Source organism: Bos mutus, chromosome 19, assembly GCF_027580195.1.
Source record: "Bos mutus isolate GX-2022 chromosome 19, NWIPB_WYAK_1.1, whole genome shotgun sequence".
NCBI classification, from domain to species: domain Eukaryota; kingdom Metazoa; phylum Chordata; class Mammalia; order Artiodactyla; family Bovidae; genus Bos; species Bos mutus.
In genome coordinates this window covers 53,658,881-53,674,604 of record NC_091635.1, presented here as the reverse complement: position 1 = coordinate 53,674,604, position 15,724 = coordinate 53,658,881, and the positions used below count along the sequence as shown (strand labels likewise).

General features: G+C 54.6%; 1 protein-coding gene across 10 annotated transcripts in view; it reads left to right on the top strand.

Moving 5' to 3' along the window:
• The window catches only part of MSI2 (musashi RNA binding protein 2), a 403,990-nt gene that overhangs the window by 361,272 nt on the left and 26,994 nt on the right, over positions 1-15,724 (top strand). The window contains exon 12 of one of the 10 annotated variants that reach the window (XM_070357273.1): positions 374-961. The exons of the other annotated variants lie outside the window; for them this stretch is intronic. Within the exon in view, the coding sequence (XP_070213374.1) occupies positions 374-420 (47 nt within the window). The 3' untranslated portion in view covers positions 421-961. Of the gene's footprint in view, positions 1-373; positions 962-15,724 lie in introns of those variants that run through there. 10 annotated transcript variants of the gene reach the window in all.

Below are 15,724 nucleotides of genomic sequence, written 5' to 3'. Positions count from 1 at the left end.
TACTCTACCTGTGTGATCTGGGCTTGCCGCACGCCCTTCTAGCCTCACAGTTGGTGTTAAACGCCTGCCTCTGCCCACCATTAGGTTCCATGAAAATAAAAAAGAGATGTGCCCATCAAGAGGGCTAGACACTTCGGGTAGTTATTAGAGTGGGGAGCAATTCTCTTCCAGAAAGACTGAGTGATGGTGCACCCCTGGGGACGCGGCTCCTTCCCACGCCCAGATGTCTGCTGTGTGGTCCTGCCCCCGCCCTCCTGGATTGGCGTGGGGGCTGGAATTCTTACGATCCTGATCAGGGTCTCCCATTTCCTCACTTTTTTCCCCTCTGATTTCAGTTCGGTCTGTTAATTTCTGTTCTTTTTTCACTTTGCAGACTATTGCCAGTTTCACAAGACACAGTTTTTATCAGCTAGCTCTTAAGAGAGGCGTGACAGATTGGGGCTTGCTCCCATCGCTTGGAGAGAGGACAGGGTCCCGGCCAGGGCCACCTGGCTGCCACCAGTGCCCGCCGAGCACTGTCCCGGCTGCCTGTTGGCACAAACGTTCTTTTTCTCCTTCGTAATTCTTGGGAAGGACTCACGTCCCCAATGCTTCACTCGGTTTTTTAAAGTCAGCTTTGTTCCCCAGTTCCCTCCCAGTTTGCTTTTTGTCTGCACTGGGAGTCCCTCCCCACCGAGGCCGCTTGTCACCCTCCCAGTGCAGCAGGCCAGAGGGGAACTTCTCTCGAGCGGTGTAGAGCTTCCTCGAGGGAATCCAGGGAGAAGGCATCAGCTTACTTTAAACAATACTGGTGCATTTCATGGATGGGCTGTTCAGTGCTGGCCCACAGGGGTGGAGGATATGCGACCTGTCCACTGTATCCTGTGGTGGACAGTTCCAGAAGTGAACACACACGCACACAGATTGTTCTGTAAATACTAACGTGCACAATGTAATCTGGAAGAAAAATTGTACAAACATATCTGGGTGTCTTTGTCTTTTGGAGCCAGCCCCTCTGTGGTTGTTGCTATAATCATGCACACTTATCTCTGGGAAGGGGGCCGTGGAGGCACCCTGGTGAGGCCTCACCTTAGGCCCTGTGGGCACCGTCCACTCTGGGCCCTCTTTCCCAGCACCTCTGCCCCCACCTGGCTGCCCACTGGCCTTGCTTTCCCGGATGGGTATAGAGGGCTCATCCTGATCAGGTCAGGACCCCAAAGGGCTTCCTTTCCCTATGACCCTGATCATCCACTTCTCTGCTCTCTTGGATTAATGAGCTACGTACGGCTCAGTTGGCCCCTCAGGAATCACCCCTTGTTCATCCTCAGGGCTTGTGAGAAGTGACCTGCGTGCGTCTGTCAGATGCATTTGATGTAAACACAGCCATCTGTCTGAATGTCAGTGTTCCTGATGACTCAGTGATAAAGAACCCACCTGCCAATGCAGGAGACGTGGGTTTGACCCCTGGTTTGGGAAGATCCCCTGGAGAAGGCAATGGCAACCCACTCCGGTATTCTTGCCTGGAGAATCCCATGGACAGAGGAGCCTGGCGGGCCCCATGGGGTCGCAAAGAGTCAGACACGACTTAGCAACAAGCATGCACACACATCCTTTAGGCCCAACGTGTGCAGTTTGGCTCATCTCATTAAAGATGCTTGATGTCGTCATTGGTTAATTTCCTTTTATTTTCCCACAGACTTTTTCATAGATGCTATTTTTCAAAATCTGTATGGCTTTTTTTTTTCCTGCTTGTTTTGTTCTGCTGTGAATTGCTTTGCTTTAGTGAACTTATGCTAGTATACTTAGCTCACAGACGTTCAAGCCATTGTGAATTTTCCTCATCTCCATAAATAGTTCATCTGTGCTTCTCCCTAATGACATTTTATTTTTACCCCCATAAGCAACTAAGGTAGAAAAATAAAATGTTTACCATGGATGTGCTGTGTGCTGCCGTGTCTCAGCCTCACAGCACCCTGTTCGCACTCCGGGAGAGGTGACTGCACTAAGTAACCGGCCCCAGTGACAGCCTGGTGCGGCTTCTGAAGGCAGGTGCACTTGCCCTGGCAGTCTCTGCCCCCAGCCCTCCCTGCTTCCTCTTGTCTCCTACACTTGCTCGAGGCGGCCCTGTCCTTGAGTCACAGTGGAGCACAGGCGTGCAGCAGCTGTGTGGTCCACCCCGCCACCCCTTCCTTCCTCTGCCTTCGCCCCCATCCCCAAGGGAAAACACTGCTGAACATCTGGAGCCCCTGACATCTGTACACCAGATGTGTGTGAGCCCACACATGCACTGTGCACACCAGCCAACATGTGGTTTGCACGTGGCTTGCTTTCCAAATTCCCCTGTACAATGGAGGTCCGAGGAGGCACCTATGTTGCAGGATGTAAAGCTAGAAGATCTCATTTCCAGGTCCTACTTGCTACGCAGTAGCCATGCGACCTTGAGCAAGCGACCTAGCCATCTGAGCCCTCGACATTATAACACTGCCAAGGTTGTTAGAATTAAGTAGGATATTGTGTATATGTGAACATGCCTTGTCAACTGGTAACTGCTGTACGGCTGAAAGTTTAGAAATAGTGGGCGTTAGTGTTCTTATTCTGTCACTTGCCAGAATGGTTTTCGCTTCCTCGTCACCCCCGATGAAGCTGCCTGCTGGGGGATCTACTTATCAGTGAAAGAAATGATTGGGGATCCCCAAGAGAGTTACTGGGACTCCCTGCTTTACCCTTCCTCGTCCCTCCCTCCCCATTTACTGATCATCAGGCCCTGGATTAGGTACCAAACATCTAGACATGAATAAAATCCCTTCTCAGGATGCTCATGGTCCAGCTGAGGGAGAGAGAACCAGCAATCAAACCCACTGGCATCCTGGGACAGGTGCTTAGCTAGAGAGAGGGAGTCTTTTTCTGCTACAAGAGGACAAAACAGGCTGCTAGTCCTGCCTGGAGTGGCACCAGAACTGGGTCTTACCAAGTGAAATAAAATGAGATGGGTAAAGAAAAGAAGGGATTACCCCCCAGGCAGAGAAATGACTTCCTTAGACACTGAATCAAGTATTTTTTAAAAAGAAAACAGTATAATAATGGCCTTGACAAAATAAGAATTTGTTTTTTCTTTCCAATGTGGAAGAAACCTGGATGTCGCTCTGCAGTTTCAGGGATCTGAGTTTCTCTCATCTTTGTGTTCTTTTCTCTTCAACATAAGACTGCATCTCATAGTCTGAGGAGGCTGCCCAAGCTCCAGCCATTGCATACTTATCCCAGAAGAACACATCTCTTCCCTTTAATAACACCTCTTAGAAGTCATGTGTGGCACTCTGTGTAGATCCCTTTGGTCAGGCCTTAGTCATATGGCCAGATGTAGCTGCTGGGGAACCTCAGAAATGTCTGTCTTCCTGGTAACTATGTACCAGCTAAAAACAGGATTCTGGTATTAAGGAAGACGCATGAAATAGATATTAGGGGACACTTAGCAATCTCTGCCACAAACCTGAGAGAGGATACGGTGCAGGTCCTAGGGATTAAGAGCAGTTCAGTGTATGGGGTGCTTGCAAGAGCATCTTGGAGTGGGGGTAGGGGAGAGACAAAGTTAGAGAGGGAAGCAGGGCTGAGTGAGTGTTGTCAGGTTCCGGAATTCACAAATTTGATCCCCAAAACACATGAAAAGTCCTTAGGGTGAAGTCGCTCAGTCGTGTCCGACTCTGTGACCCCATGGACTGTAGCCCACCAGGCTCCTCAGTCCGTGGAATTTTCCAGGCAAGAGTACTGGAATGGGTTGCCATTTCCTTCTCCAGGGGATCTTCCCAACCCAGGGATCGAACCCGGGTCTCCCGCACTGCAGGCAGACGCTTTACCATCTGAGCCACCAGAAAAGTCCTTGGTGACTTTTAAGTCGAGGAATGATGTGATCATCTCCAAAGCGAGTCAGAAGTGGTTTGCAGGGGTAGAGGGGGCAGTGAGGAGCGTGTGCAGGAGCGTCAGAAGGATGCCCCCCTCTTTCTGCACTGCCCCGCCTCCTCTCTGGGTCTGTCCCTCTCCCCGGCCTCAGGTTGACTGTGGCCCTCTGGGGTCTTTCCGCTCTACTGGGAACAGCACTGCTTCATTCGGCCCCAACCACCAGAAAGTGTCTCAACCACAGTCTTGGCTACTGAAGTGGCCTCAGACTCGGGGCCCTTGGGACAGTCGGGAGGGTCAGGCCAGCACCCCAGGCTCCGTGCTCACACCTCCCTCCTAGGGCGATGGTCTGGGGACAGCCAGGTGGGACAGGTCCCAGGTGGGGAGACCCTGGGCTTCTGGTTCTGAAAGTGCCAGTTTGAGCTTCTGTATCCTCAGCAATGAACATTGGTTTCATCCCAGATGCTGATGAGGACTGGCTTCCTGGGGCACTGGCCTGAGAAGAATCACAAGGCCAGGTCTTAGCTCAGCAGAAAGGGGGCTGTGGTTGATTAGCGATGCCTGCGTGGTGGCCGGATCTGGGGCTCAGGCCTGCTCACTGCATATTTTGCCTTGCTTATTCTAGCCTAATGACGGTTCTCAGACGCTGGTTGATGGTTTTTTGGTCTCTCTGAAAGATGGTCATTCTGTTCCACATGGAGGGTATGGGTCTTAGGGTGGGGGCCATGGCTCACATTGATCCTGTTTCCTCTGGGGGAGAAGCTGCTGTTGTGCATCTTTGGCCAAGGCTCTGCGATGGACGCTGAGGTCAGATTGTCTGGTCTTTAGGCAAAGACCAAGGCTTAGGGGTCTTGTCTTATCCTGAGCTGAGGGCCATGGCTTGAATGTGGAAAGCGGAGGGAAGATAGCACAAGATCTCTCAAACCAGATGACCGGCGAAAGCAGCCTTGGCCATAGGAAAGGGGCTGCTTCCGCAACCAGCTCCCACCCAACCTGTCAGTTCTTTCCAGTTTACAAGATGTGGAAAGTGTTCAGAAATGCTGGCAGCTGCCCTGCCGAAGGCCTGGGGTCCTGCCTGGATGGGGCCCCTGGGCCTCAGGGAGTGACTCCAGGGACCTCTCGGCCACCCCTCGGCCAGCCCACCAGGTGGCCGACCGAGACCCTCGTGCTCAGCCCCTGCTCAGGAGACCGGCACTTGCACTCCCACAAGAAAACGTTCTGCTTTCTCTGCTCAAGTTCTTGGAGAGAAAGGAGCGAGCCTCCCTCCCAGCCTCTGTGACTTGGGGGAGGTGATTGCGGGGCCGCTATGGTGGAATCATAGGACCAGTGGCTAGGGATGCCCCCTCACGTGGACGTCAATTTAAAGTGAGGACTTTGCTCCTACTGAAGTTTGTAACGAGTCCCTTCCTCATTCCCGGCCCCAGAACCGCCCTCGAGGGGAGCTCTGGTGGACCATGTGGTGCCTCAGCTCTGCCGGTACCTCCTGGCTCGGCACTCCTGGCTGGCTTCAGATCAGAGCCCCGTCAGTGAGCGATGGCTGGTCCTCACTGGAGGGGACCTCTTCTTGAAATGCCAAAATGGAGGTTGGCTTCCCAGGTCCATTGATAAAAGAGTCCCGGGGCCCACAGCTCTGTGTTTCAGCACTGTGACTAGAGAGGCTCCGTTGAAAGGGGAAGACCCTCCCAACCCAGCAGCGGGCTCACATCTGCTCCACCGCCAGCCTTGAATCTGCACCGCCCTCCAGCCCCACCCTCATCTCTAGGATCGCCCCTTCACAGACCACAGACGGGACCCTCAGGCAGGCTCGAAGCCTCAAGCCAGCTCTCCCTGTGGTCCGCCCACTCCCATGCCACCCGGCCCGGTGCAGACTGGCGGCTTATCCCCTCATTTGGATATTAAGTCCAGGTCAGTCAGGACAGTGCAGCTGCTGCTTTAGAAGAAAATGGGGAAGTTAAAGTCAGCAGCATACCCGGATCCTGGCGTGAGCTGCGGGTGGGCCACCCTCCCACGCGGCCACCTGTGCTGGAGAATTAGAAGCGGACGCTCTTCCCGATGAGGAAAGCAGAGCGTGGTGCCTAACCGGCGCTTAATAAATGTTTGTAAAATCAATTGGAGCAGTCTGAATTGACAGGGATTGCGGATTTCACTTTTGATCAGGTTTCTGCGCCTCTTGAAACTCCCTCTGCACAAGTGAAGGGAAACGTGATTCGGTGTGCTGGGGCTAGAGCACCCTATTCTCCAAAGGGGAGTGAGTGGACCAAGTTCTTTCCCCCGGCTTGCTGTGGGAGGCCAGCCACCTCTGGGCCTTGATTTCCCCGTCTGTCCAACGGGATTACTGACCCCTGTCCTATCCCCTTCCTCAGGCTGCTGAGAGGGTCGCCGGCCGGGCACACGCTCCAGCTCTGGGAAGGGGGCGTGGCCCGGCCAATCCTGTGCGGGCGGCAGTGGGCGTGGCTTCATGCCGTTCTGCGCGGCGGAGACTGAGGTCCTGCGTGGAGCCCCCCAGACCTGTCTCCGCCAGCGGTGTCCTCACGCCCCTCTCACTCCTTCGAGGCCCCTGTACCATCAGGCTCACAGAGCCCCCAGTAAGCCCGCCAGCAGGAACATAATCACCTTTCTTCAAGCCCTTCAGTTTTAATTTCCATCAGCAAAAGCCAATGAAAGACTGCAGCTTAAAAAAACCCAAAACAACAGCAACAACAAATTACAGAGTGTGAGGTTGTGGGCAGACGGCAGTGCCAGGCCTGAGGGGTGGGCAGCTCGTGCCTCCAAGCCAGGGTGGCCAGGAGGGGCGCTGTCCCCTCCCCCCAGCCTGAAAAGGCAGCGCAGAGTCCTGCCTGGAGAACTTTGCCCTGAGTCCGCGTCCGCTTGGATCCCCTGCCCCTGAGAAGCCGCAACCAATGGTGTCACCACCTGCGCTCCTGCGCCTTCAGCTGGGGGTGTAACAGCAGAGGGCAGTCTGTGCGGTGGGCTAGACCGTGACATCAGGACCCACTCTGGGGGTCAGGAAGGGATCCTAAGCCCAGTGAGGAAGTCAGAGTCTGCAGGGGTGTCACACAAGTGGCCAGACGTATCCCTCTGGGGTCTGACTGGGCGGGGGCGCAGGAGGAGTAACTGCCTGGAAAGCTGTCGGGAAGGAGTACCATCTGGATGGGTTTTCAGGTACGAGTAGAAGTTTGCCAGGCAGGAGATGAAGGAAGGGTATTCCACATCAAGGGATCAGCAAGTGTAAGGGCACAAAAGCATTGCATGTCTTCTCCCCCTGCCTCCGTTGGGCAGATGCTATCCCATCATCTGGGCCAGAACAGCCAGACAACCGACCTTGGCATTGGAAAACTGATGCCGCTTCTTCCCAGACGCAGCAGCTCACGGGCAGACACTTTGTGGACCAAAGAGGCTGTCCCATGCTTCCCTTTGGCTGGTCCCTTTGGGGGCGTCTCTGGGTAGCACTGAGCTGGCCCAGTGGGCCCTGGGTTCTGGCTGCTCCAGGGTTGGCTTCCTGTGAGCTGAAGAGTGTCACCCAGATGCAGTCCCCGAGACGGGGACAGGACTGGGGGTGCCGACACCCGCAGAAGCCCTGCTGCCCGGCTCCGAGCCTGAGGAGGTGTTTTATGGCCCCAGGGCACCCCGGTTTTGCAGGGAAGGGCGTGGGGCCTGTCCTGTGGCTCTCTGTGGAGCAGGTTTAGGGCCTGTCCACACTTCTTTGTCTGTGCCAAGGGCACCAGCCTTGAGCACGTCAGGGTTCAGGTAAGGCTCAGGGCAGGAAGCGCTGTCTTCTCCTCCCCGCCCCTCTCCTGTTGGTTCCTCTTCTCCCCATCCATCCTTTTGCTCATTCAGCACATAGTCATTAGCACCTGCTGTACCACGGCCCTGCCTAGATGCTGGAGATAGTGATGAGCCAGAGACACCGCCCTGCTGGGTACAGCATGTGCTGGGGACAGAGGAACAAGCAGGGAGAACCCCCAGAGGCTGCCCTAGCTGAGCCCTTCCTAGAGGAGCCTGGGGGCACTGGACAAGTCCAGGCGGCATGACCGCCAGTCCAGCTGATGAGGGCAAGCTGAAGGGCTCCAGGGTCCTTGTCCCCGTCCCAGGGCTGTGACCAGCCAGGCCCTCCCTGGGGCCCTGCAAGCCCTCCTGCCGTCACATTACCCACCCAAATTAGAGCTTGTACTTCAGATGAGACGTATCCTTATCACTCACAAGCAAAGTATAAATATGATCTATTAAAGCCCTTCGGATGTGAAATGTCATGTAAATTAAGAGGATTTTAGAATAGGAAGGCTACGCTACTGTTATCACCGTGGGCAATAATAATAAAAATAGGAATAGAAGTTATTATTCCGCTTACTGAGAGCTCATCCAGTGACATAACGGGCCACTGGTGCCGCCATTCCACCGAATTTCTCAGCAGCCCTTCGAGGAGGTGGTTAACCGCGCTTGCAGAGGAGCAGAGTGAGGCTGAGGGGAGAGTTGCATAACTCGTCTCGGATGGCACAGTAGTGAGCCTGGGAGATGGGGTTTTTGCCACTTCGCTTTTAATCACATTGTGCATGGTTTCCTTTAACCTCTCCGGACCTGAGTCCTTCACTGAGGAACATCTTCCAGGAGGGCGGGGTGTTGCAGGGAGAGCTCACTGAGATACTTGGGGAAATCTTCTTGGCCATGGAAAGCGCCCCAGTGACAGGCGGTGTTCTTATCATCAGGGTTGTAATCATGTTCTCATCGGCTCGTCTACTTTTAAAGGTCAGGAGACAAAGGCACAGAGAAGGTTCTATCTGCACTTTACCCTTTGACCCAGGGCTGACGTGCGGTGGCAGGATCTGCAGGCTGATCGAAGTTTTAATGATTTTTCTGTGTGCTGTGCTGTGCTTAGTCCATGAGTCGTGTCCAATTCTTTGCGACCTCATGGTCTGTTGCCAGCCGGGCTCCTCTGTCCATGGGATTCTCCAGGCAAGAATACTGGAGTGGGTTGCCTTTCCCTTCTCCAGGGGATCTTCCCAACCCAGGAATCAAACCCAGGTCTCCTGCATTGCAGGCAGATTCTTTACCAATTGAGCCACCAGGGGAGCCCAAGAATAGTGGAGTGGGTGGGCTGTCCCTTCTCCAGGGGATCTTCCTGACCCAGGAGTGAAATCGGGGTATCCTGAATTGCAGGTGGATTCTTTACCAGCTGACCTACTAGTTTCTGTCCAGGTTGGTAAATAGTGGCTGCCTGGAGCCCCCAGAGTGCCTCCCATTCCCCCCACCTTTGGATCTCCCCCACAGCCCCCTGACCATCCGGTGGGCCACCAATTCAACACCTGAAACAGCCCATCTCAGGAGTCAAAAAGTGAAGGAGTCTGTGTTTACAGGGCTGGGAGCTTGAGGTCAGAGCTGTTAGTTTACCCACAGATGGTGGGCCCAACATGGAGCCTGGGGTCTTTCGGCAGAAAGTCTTGGGGTGCTCAGGACTCGAGCGTCTGCTGTCCTGGTCCACAGAAGTGGGTGCTGTCAGACTGGCATTTTCCTGCAAAAGTCCATAGACTGCAGCTAGGGAAACAAGCAAGTGAGGAGCCCCGGGGAGTTCAGGTGTTTAGATTTAAATGGCTCAGCGAGAGACCCAGTGGGGAGGATGCAAAACATCGACTCCTTAATCTGCAATTGGACCGCTGAACTTTGAGAAGTGCGAGAAGTCATCTGCACAGTGAGCTCTGGAAGGACCAGTGGTCAGGCAAGTGGCTTGTCCTGACACATGGGTGGTCATTGTGACAGTGACTCAAAAGCGGAAATGACAATTTTATGAGGAGTGAGCGGAGGGGTGGGGGAGGGAAGGAGAAACTCTCCAGATTGTTTGCTGATGTCTCCTCAGAAACTAAGGGTGAGACGCCTTCCCTTTGAAGGTCTTGATCTTGGTCTCGGTCTCAGACAGGCTGATGTTTGTCCTGGGGCAGCGAGAGCTGGCTTTGGCGTGGACTCCTGGTGGCCGTTCTCACCCTTGCGGCCCTGCTCCAGAGAGGGATGAACAGGGTATCCTCCCATGCCCAGCACAGGCAGAGCTGTTGTATCAGCCGTCCTGACGTTGGCCCTGCGGTCAGTGCTGCAGAGAAACCTTGCCTTGTCCACAAGGCCCAGATGGTCAGGCCAAAGCTGGAACTCTCGGGGGCCCAGAAAGAGAAGGATTTACCCCCTTTCAGACAGGGTCCTGTCTGAAAAAAATTTTGAAGGATCTGTGTCTTGGTATCATGTGCCCGGGCCTAGCTGGATGGGTTTTTTTTTAACTGAATTGAAATGGTGAGACCTTTGCGGTCTGAGTCAAGATCACAACCACAGAAAAACCTCCGTTCCCTTTCCTTTTGTGTCCTGGATCCTGGAGAAAAAGTTGGGGTGGGCACCTCCCGCACTCCACCATCTTGCTACACTGAGACTTCTGATAGCTGACCCCCTTTCCAAGCAGGATTTGACGTAGCCACACCCAGGTCTTGAGCTCAGCGGTGAGAAGACCATAGAGCGGTCACGCGCCTGGCTCCAAGCTGGTGGGTCCAGGGCCGATCCCTGCTTCTCCCTGGCAGAGTGGTCACAGCTCCCCTTTCACCTAAGACCCTGGTGGACAGTTTTCTCTCCGTTCCCGGGGAGTTGGTTTGTGGGCAGCCTGGTCCACAGCCGGGAGCCCCCTTTCCCGTCAGGCGCTAGTGACTAGAAGCTCTGTGAGAGTGGAACATACGTATGTGTAGTTCACTGCTGTGACCCCAGTGCTTAGAACAGTGCCCGGCATCTAGGTACTCAGTGATGTGAAGGTACTCAGTGAAAGTACTCAGTGGTAGGTAGGTACTTAGTGAAGGTACTCAGTGATATGTAGGTACTCAGGTAGGTGCTCAGTGAAGGTACTCAGTGATAAATAAGTACTCAGTGATAGGTACTCAGTGAAGGTACTTAGTGATAGGTAGGTACTCAGGTAGGTGCTCAGTGAAGGTTTATTGGGTGGATAAGGAGCTGAGAGCAGGGTGGGAGTTACAGAGGTCCGTCACGGAGGTCCCTGCACAAGTTCCAGCTGAGCAAGGGCTGTGTGGGCCCAGCTCTCTGTCAGGAGGCAGAAAGGCCCTTGGAGAAGAGTGCAGGGCCAGGGTCCCCAGGTAGAGCTTTCTACATCCTGCTTCCCCAGAAGAGCACCAGGACTCCAGCAAGCAGTGCCTAAAACCATGTTCTCCGATGCAGCCACATTTGGGGAAGCACTGGGAGTTTCTGTCGTCCACGCTGTGCCCAGACAGATGGTCTGGCTCTCTGGGGGTGGGGCCCCAACGTGAGAGGAAGAGGAGGCCCTGGGCAGATCTGAGTGCCTCCTGGAGACGTGGGATGTGCTGGGGAGGGGGCAGGGAGTGCTCGGAGCAAGCACAGTGCAGGAAAATTGTCCTTCCTAATGTACTGTTCGGGATGGAAGGACATTAGAAGAGAAGTTTGCAAAGATACCCATCACAACCACAGCCTGTTAGAGCCATAAGGAACCTCAGAATCCCCCATCCAAGATCACAGAAATAAGTAGGAACCAAGCCAAGAGAGTATCTTCTCAAACCAGGAAGGGGAGAGGATGCAAAGAAACAGGTCCATGACCACAGTGGAAGGGCAGTGGGGCTCTTCAGTGTTGACTGAAAGCCATGGACACCCCAAGGCTCCCTCTCAGTCAGGGATTCTCTGCCCCCACAGTGCATCAGAATGACCTGAAAAGACTTACAAAGATCAGGATAGAGACCCTCCTGGTTCTTGTGTGCTCAGGCTCCCTCAGCCAGGATAGAGACCCGCTGCTCTGAACGGAGACCCTGCTGGGGCTCTCGAAGGAGATGGTCACGAGGGTTAGAGCCCCTCATAGTCTCAGGAGGGCCTTCCCTTCTGCCAGGGCAGCGGGGAGACAGACTATGCAGATGTGAGCTGAGATCTGACCTTTTAAAAATTTTGAAAGCCTTTGAACCAAAGGTTCTCCCCCTTGGCTGCACCCAGGGGATCGCCTGGGAAGTATTTAAGGGTCTCCCTGTCTAGACTGAACCCTAAACAAGATGGATCAGAACCTCCTGGGGTGGGAGCCAGACCTCAGCATTTGTGAAGGCTCCCCAGGTGGTCAGTGACGGGGCGGCGTGAGGATGGGTCCACCAGACAGACCCCTTCACTGGTCACCGTGCTCCCAGCCCGCTCCTGTGGGCATCTGAGTTTGTGGCCCTGGGGTGCAGGGTCACGGGGGTGGAGGGGCAGTCGAGCCTGCAGGCAGCGTTGCCTGTCAGCTCAGTTTACCCAGAGCGGTGTATCCCTGCCCTGGTGCTCCTCCACTGCCTCTGGGCGTCTGACCATCATCAGCTGGTGCTCCACTAGAGTCTTCTGTAGGCAGAAGTGGGTGAGCGCCACAGAATAAAAGTAGGTATGGGTCATACAGTTCTCAAAAAAAAAAAAAACGAAAGTGCCATCGACTTCTGTTTTTCAATAAAACCTCACAGCTCCAGCCAGTCCAGAAAAAGCATCTCATTCTATGTCGATGGGATGGCAGCAGCTTTCCCTTAGATGGGTTGTTGACACCAGAGGTGCGGTGGGGCCAACCCCAGAGCCCCCTTTCCAGTGACAGAGGGATGTGGGTTTGTCACCCTCTTACAGGCTCAGGGAGGCTCGGAGGTGGAGGGACTTTAGAGGTCATCCAGCCTGACCTTCTTGCAGGAGAAAGGAGCTAGTTACTCTGGCACACGGAAGTGGAACATTGAGTTTGATGCCAACCCCAGTGATTCCTCTGTTATCCCACTGGTGGGGCAGAGGAACTGCAGACTGGTGAGATTGGGTCTTTGGGTCTGAATGACAGCTCCCAGGAGGTGTGGCACCTGCCCGTGCCTGGAGTTCCACCTTTGGTGCTTCATTCTTCCACACCCAAGCATCTTCTTTTTAAATGCAAGATTCTAGAACAGGAGAAACACACTACCTTCCTAACACCTAAGTTGCCGGGTAGGCAACCTGGAGCTCTCAAGTCCTGAGATTTCATTAGCAAGACATTTTCCCCCTTTGTGCCTAATTTACCACTGTAAAATGGGATGTATTAGGCCACCAGCGTCGAGCCAGCCAGCTTGGCCCATTGTTAGAGCTGAGCGGAATGCATGTTCTAAGCCTGAGTGGAAATTTCGTTCCACTAAAAGGACAGCATGAAGTTGGGACGTCATGAAAGATTCCAGCCCAATGTTACCAACAGGGATTCAGGCCTCCCATGTGCTAACGACCTGCTGACCCTGTGGCCCAGCATGGACGTGGAATAGCCCTGCCTGGAGCAGAGCCGTGTCTTGAGGGCAGGGCTGATGGCTGGACAGAGAGAGACCTGGAAGCCTCATCAGAGGGCAGCTGACACTCACTGAAGCTTACTTCCTGGCAGGCAGTCATCTAAGCACTTTGCATCTATTAATCTCCAGTTAATAGCGTCCATCTCTATTACAAACGGAGACACCAAGGCACAGAAAAAGGTTAGGAGGCAGCCTGCCAGGAATCACTCAGCTAGAAGGTGCCTGGGCTGGGATTTGAACCCGGACGGGCTCCTTGTCTGTGCACCTGCCTCTCAGGGATGAGACTGGTTGCCCCCCTTACTGCATTGGCCACACAGGCTGTGTTGGGGAGGGAGCCCCACTCTGCATTCCCGGCCGCTGAGGGGGGATGGTCATCGGGGTAGTGGGGTGTTACAGTGCCCACGGGCACTCCTGGAGCAGGGCCTCTGCCACGCTTGCCTGGCCCTCAGCCATCACGAGGAGTCCCGAGCCCTACCAGGCCTGCCTAATTCCCTGCAGTCTTGCCCTGAACACCCACTGCCAGGGCAGCCTGAACCCTCACCCCTCAAAAATAAAACAAGAGAGGTTTCTCTAGGAGGGACCCTGCCACCAGTGCCCACTGACTCCTGGGGGCCTGGGGAGAGATGCTGAGAACAAGATGGAGAGGATCTACAAGGCTTCCCCTTCCAGTTCTTCCAGCTCCCGCAGGTCCAGCCCTGGGATCTTCTGGTCCTGGGATCCCTCCTGCCATCCTGGAGGCAGGCTGCACTACCTCAGGGCGGCTTAGGCCCGAGAGGGCCCCTGGCTGGAGCAGCCCCAGAGCCCCTGACACACACACACCTCTTTCCTGGGGATACACACAGACACACACACCTCTTTTCTGGGGACACACACACACATCTTTCCTGGACACATACACACCTCTTTCCTGGACACACACACACATACACCTCTTTCCTGGATCTGTGCTCGCACATCCCCTGCAAACTCCACCACCACGGAGAGCCCACTGGCCTTGGAAATGGCATCAGGGGCTTAGCTGTTTCCAGCATGTTTGGGGTGACCAGTGAAGCTGGGCAGCCTAACAGGACAGGAGCGGTAGCAGGGAGCAGGAGAAGCGGGCCCAGAAGGCAGCCCCGTGCAGGGCGCTGGGACAGCAGCCTCCTCCCTGGGGCTTCCCAAGGATGCCGGGCCGGGGTCCGGGGCTGTGGCCCTGTGCTCTGAGGGTGCCTAGCTGTTCTGGGCACACCAGGTGGCTCTCCTCCCCTGCCCCCCCTCCTCACACCTGTCACTCCGCTCAGCCTGCTTTGATGCTTGAGATTAAATTCCAGCCCTCAGCTGTGTCTGCTGCGCAGTCTCCAGCAGGAGCCTTTATCTGAGATTAAGGATAATGGATTTCCTTTCTTAGATAAGGTTTTTTTTTTCTCCCTCTTTCTCTCAGACTTTCTGTCCAAAATGCTCTCAACTTCAGAAAATAGACCTTTTGTTGAAGTCTTTTTATTGATTCAACTCCCCTCCCCCAGGTCAGGTCTGTCCCCTCTCCATTGCTCCCCACTGCCTTCTTTTCATGCTTCCAGGGAGACCTGTTCCGAGCAGGAGGTGAGAGAGTGCAAAAGCCTAAGGACCTTCCTCTGTGCCTGCCCACTTCCTTCTCCCCCAGGGTCCCCTGAGCCCTGCTCCCAGCCTGCAGGGGAGCCCGGTGTCGAGTTCGGACTGGGAGAAATAACTTGACTTCTTGCTTATTTTCCTTCAGCACTTTCCGCCAGCACCCACATCTCCAGAAATCTAGATCCTGCCCGGAAGAGATGGGGAGTGGACTTGGTGGGGAGTCCCTTCCTTGGTCTCGGCAGGGGTCATTGCCGTGTACTTTTATTTCACCTGGATCTTTCTTTTTCCCCCTTCAACAGCCCTATTACCATATTTAAATGCAAGTATGTCTCTTTTCATTGGCATTTGCAGTAGCTTAGCCTGACGTTTCTAGAATAGCTCCTTCCCTTTTGAACTTCTCTCCTCCCCAGTAGTTCCGTGTAGCTAGGGTGATAGTCTTAGCGTTTAGTGGGCTTCTAGTTCGCTGTGTTTGGGGGTCGGCTCTCTCCTTTCTCTCCTCCCCTGCCCACCTCCCCGCCCTCCACGGTGCATGCCCCTCCCCACCCCCTCGTCCTGTTAGCAGTTCCTTATCTGGAAGGCTCAATGGCCAACGCTGGGCTCCTCTGTTGGGCTGTTTGCTGCTGGCTTCTAGCACATCATTTAAAACCAGTCACGGGAAATCGGCCTTGGGATCAGGCCTGCAAGTGTCTGCCTGGAGGCAAGCTGTTCGATGCCTGGTTGGGGGGGTGTCTGTCCGGGCTTGGCTGTGTGTACACACGCTCGTGGCCAAGAGAAGCCCCGGGGAGGGACTTGCCCTCCTCTTCCTTCACCGGGACCCTCTGCAGCCACAGTAGGTCACCCTGTCCTGGCATTTAGTCCCCTTGCTGGCACAGCCTTGTTGTCTGGAGCATTGTCAGATGAAGCACAAGGCCTTGGTCGAGACCCCCAGGAGACCCTTCAGTGCCGACTTGATCCAGTCGGTGGAGCTCAGACAGAAGAGCCTGATCTAAACC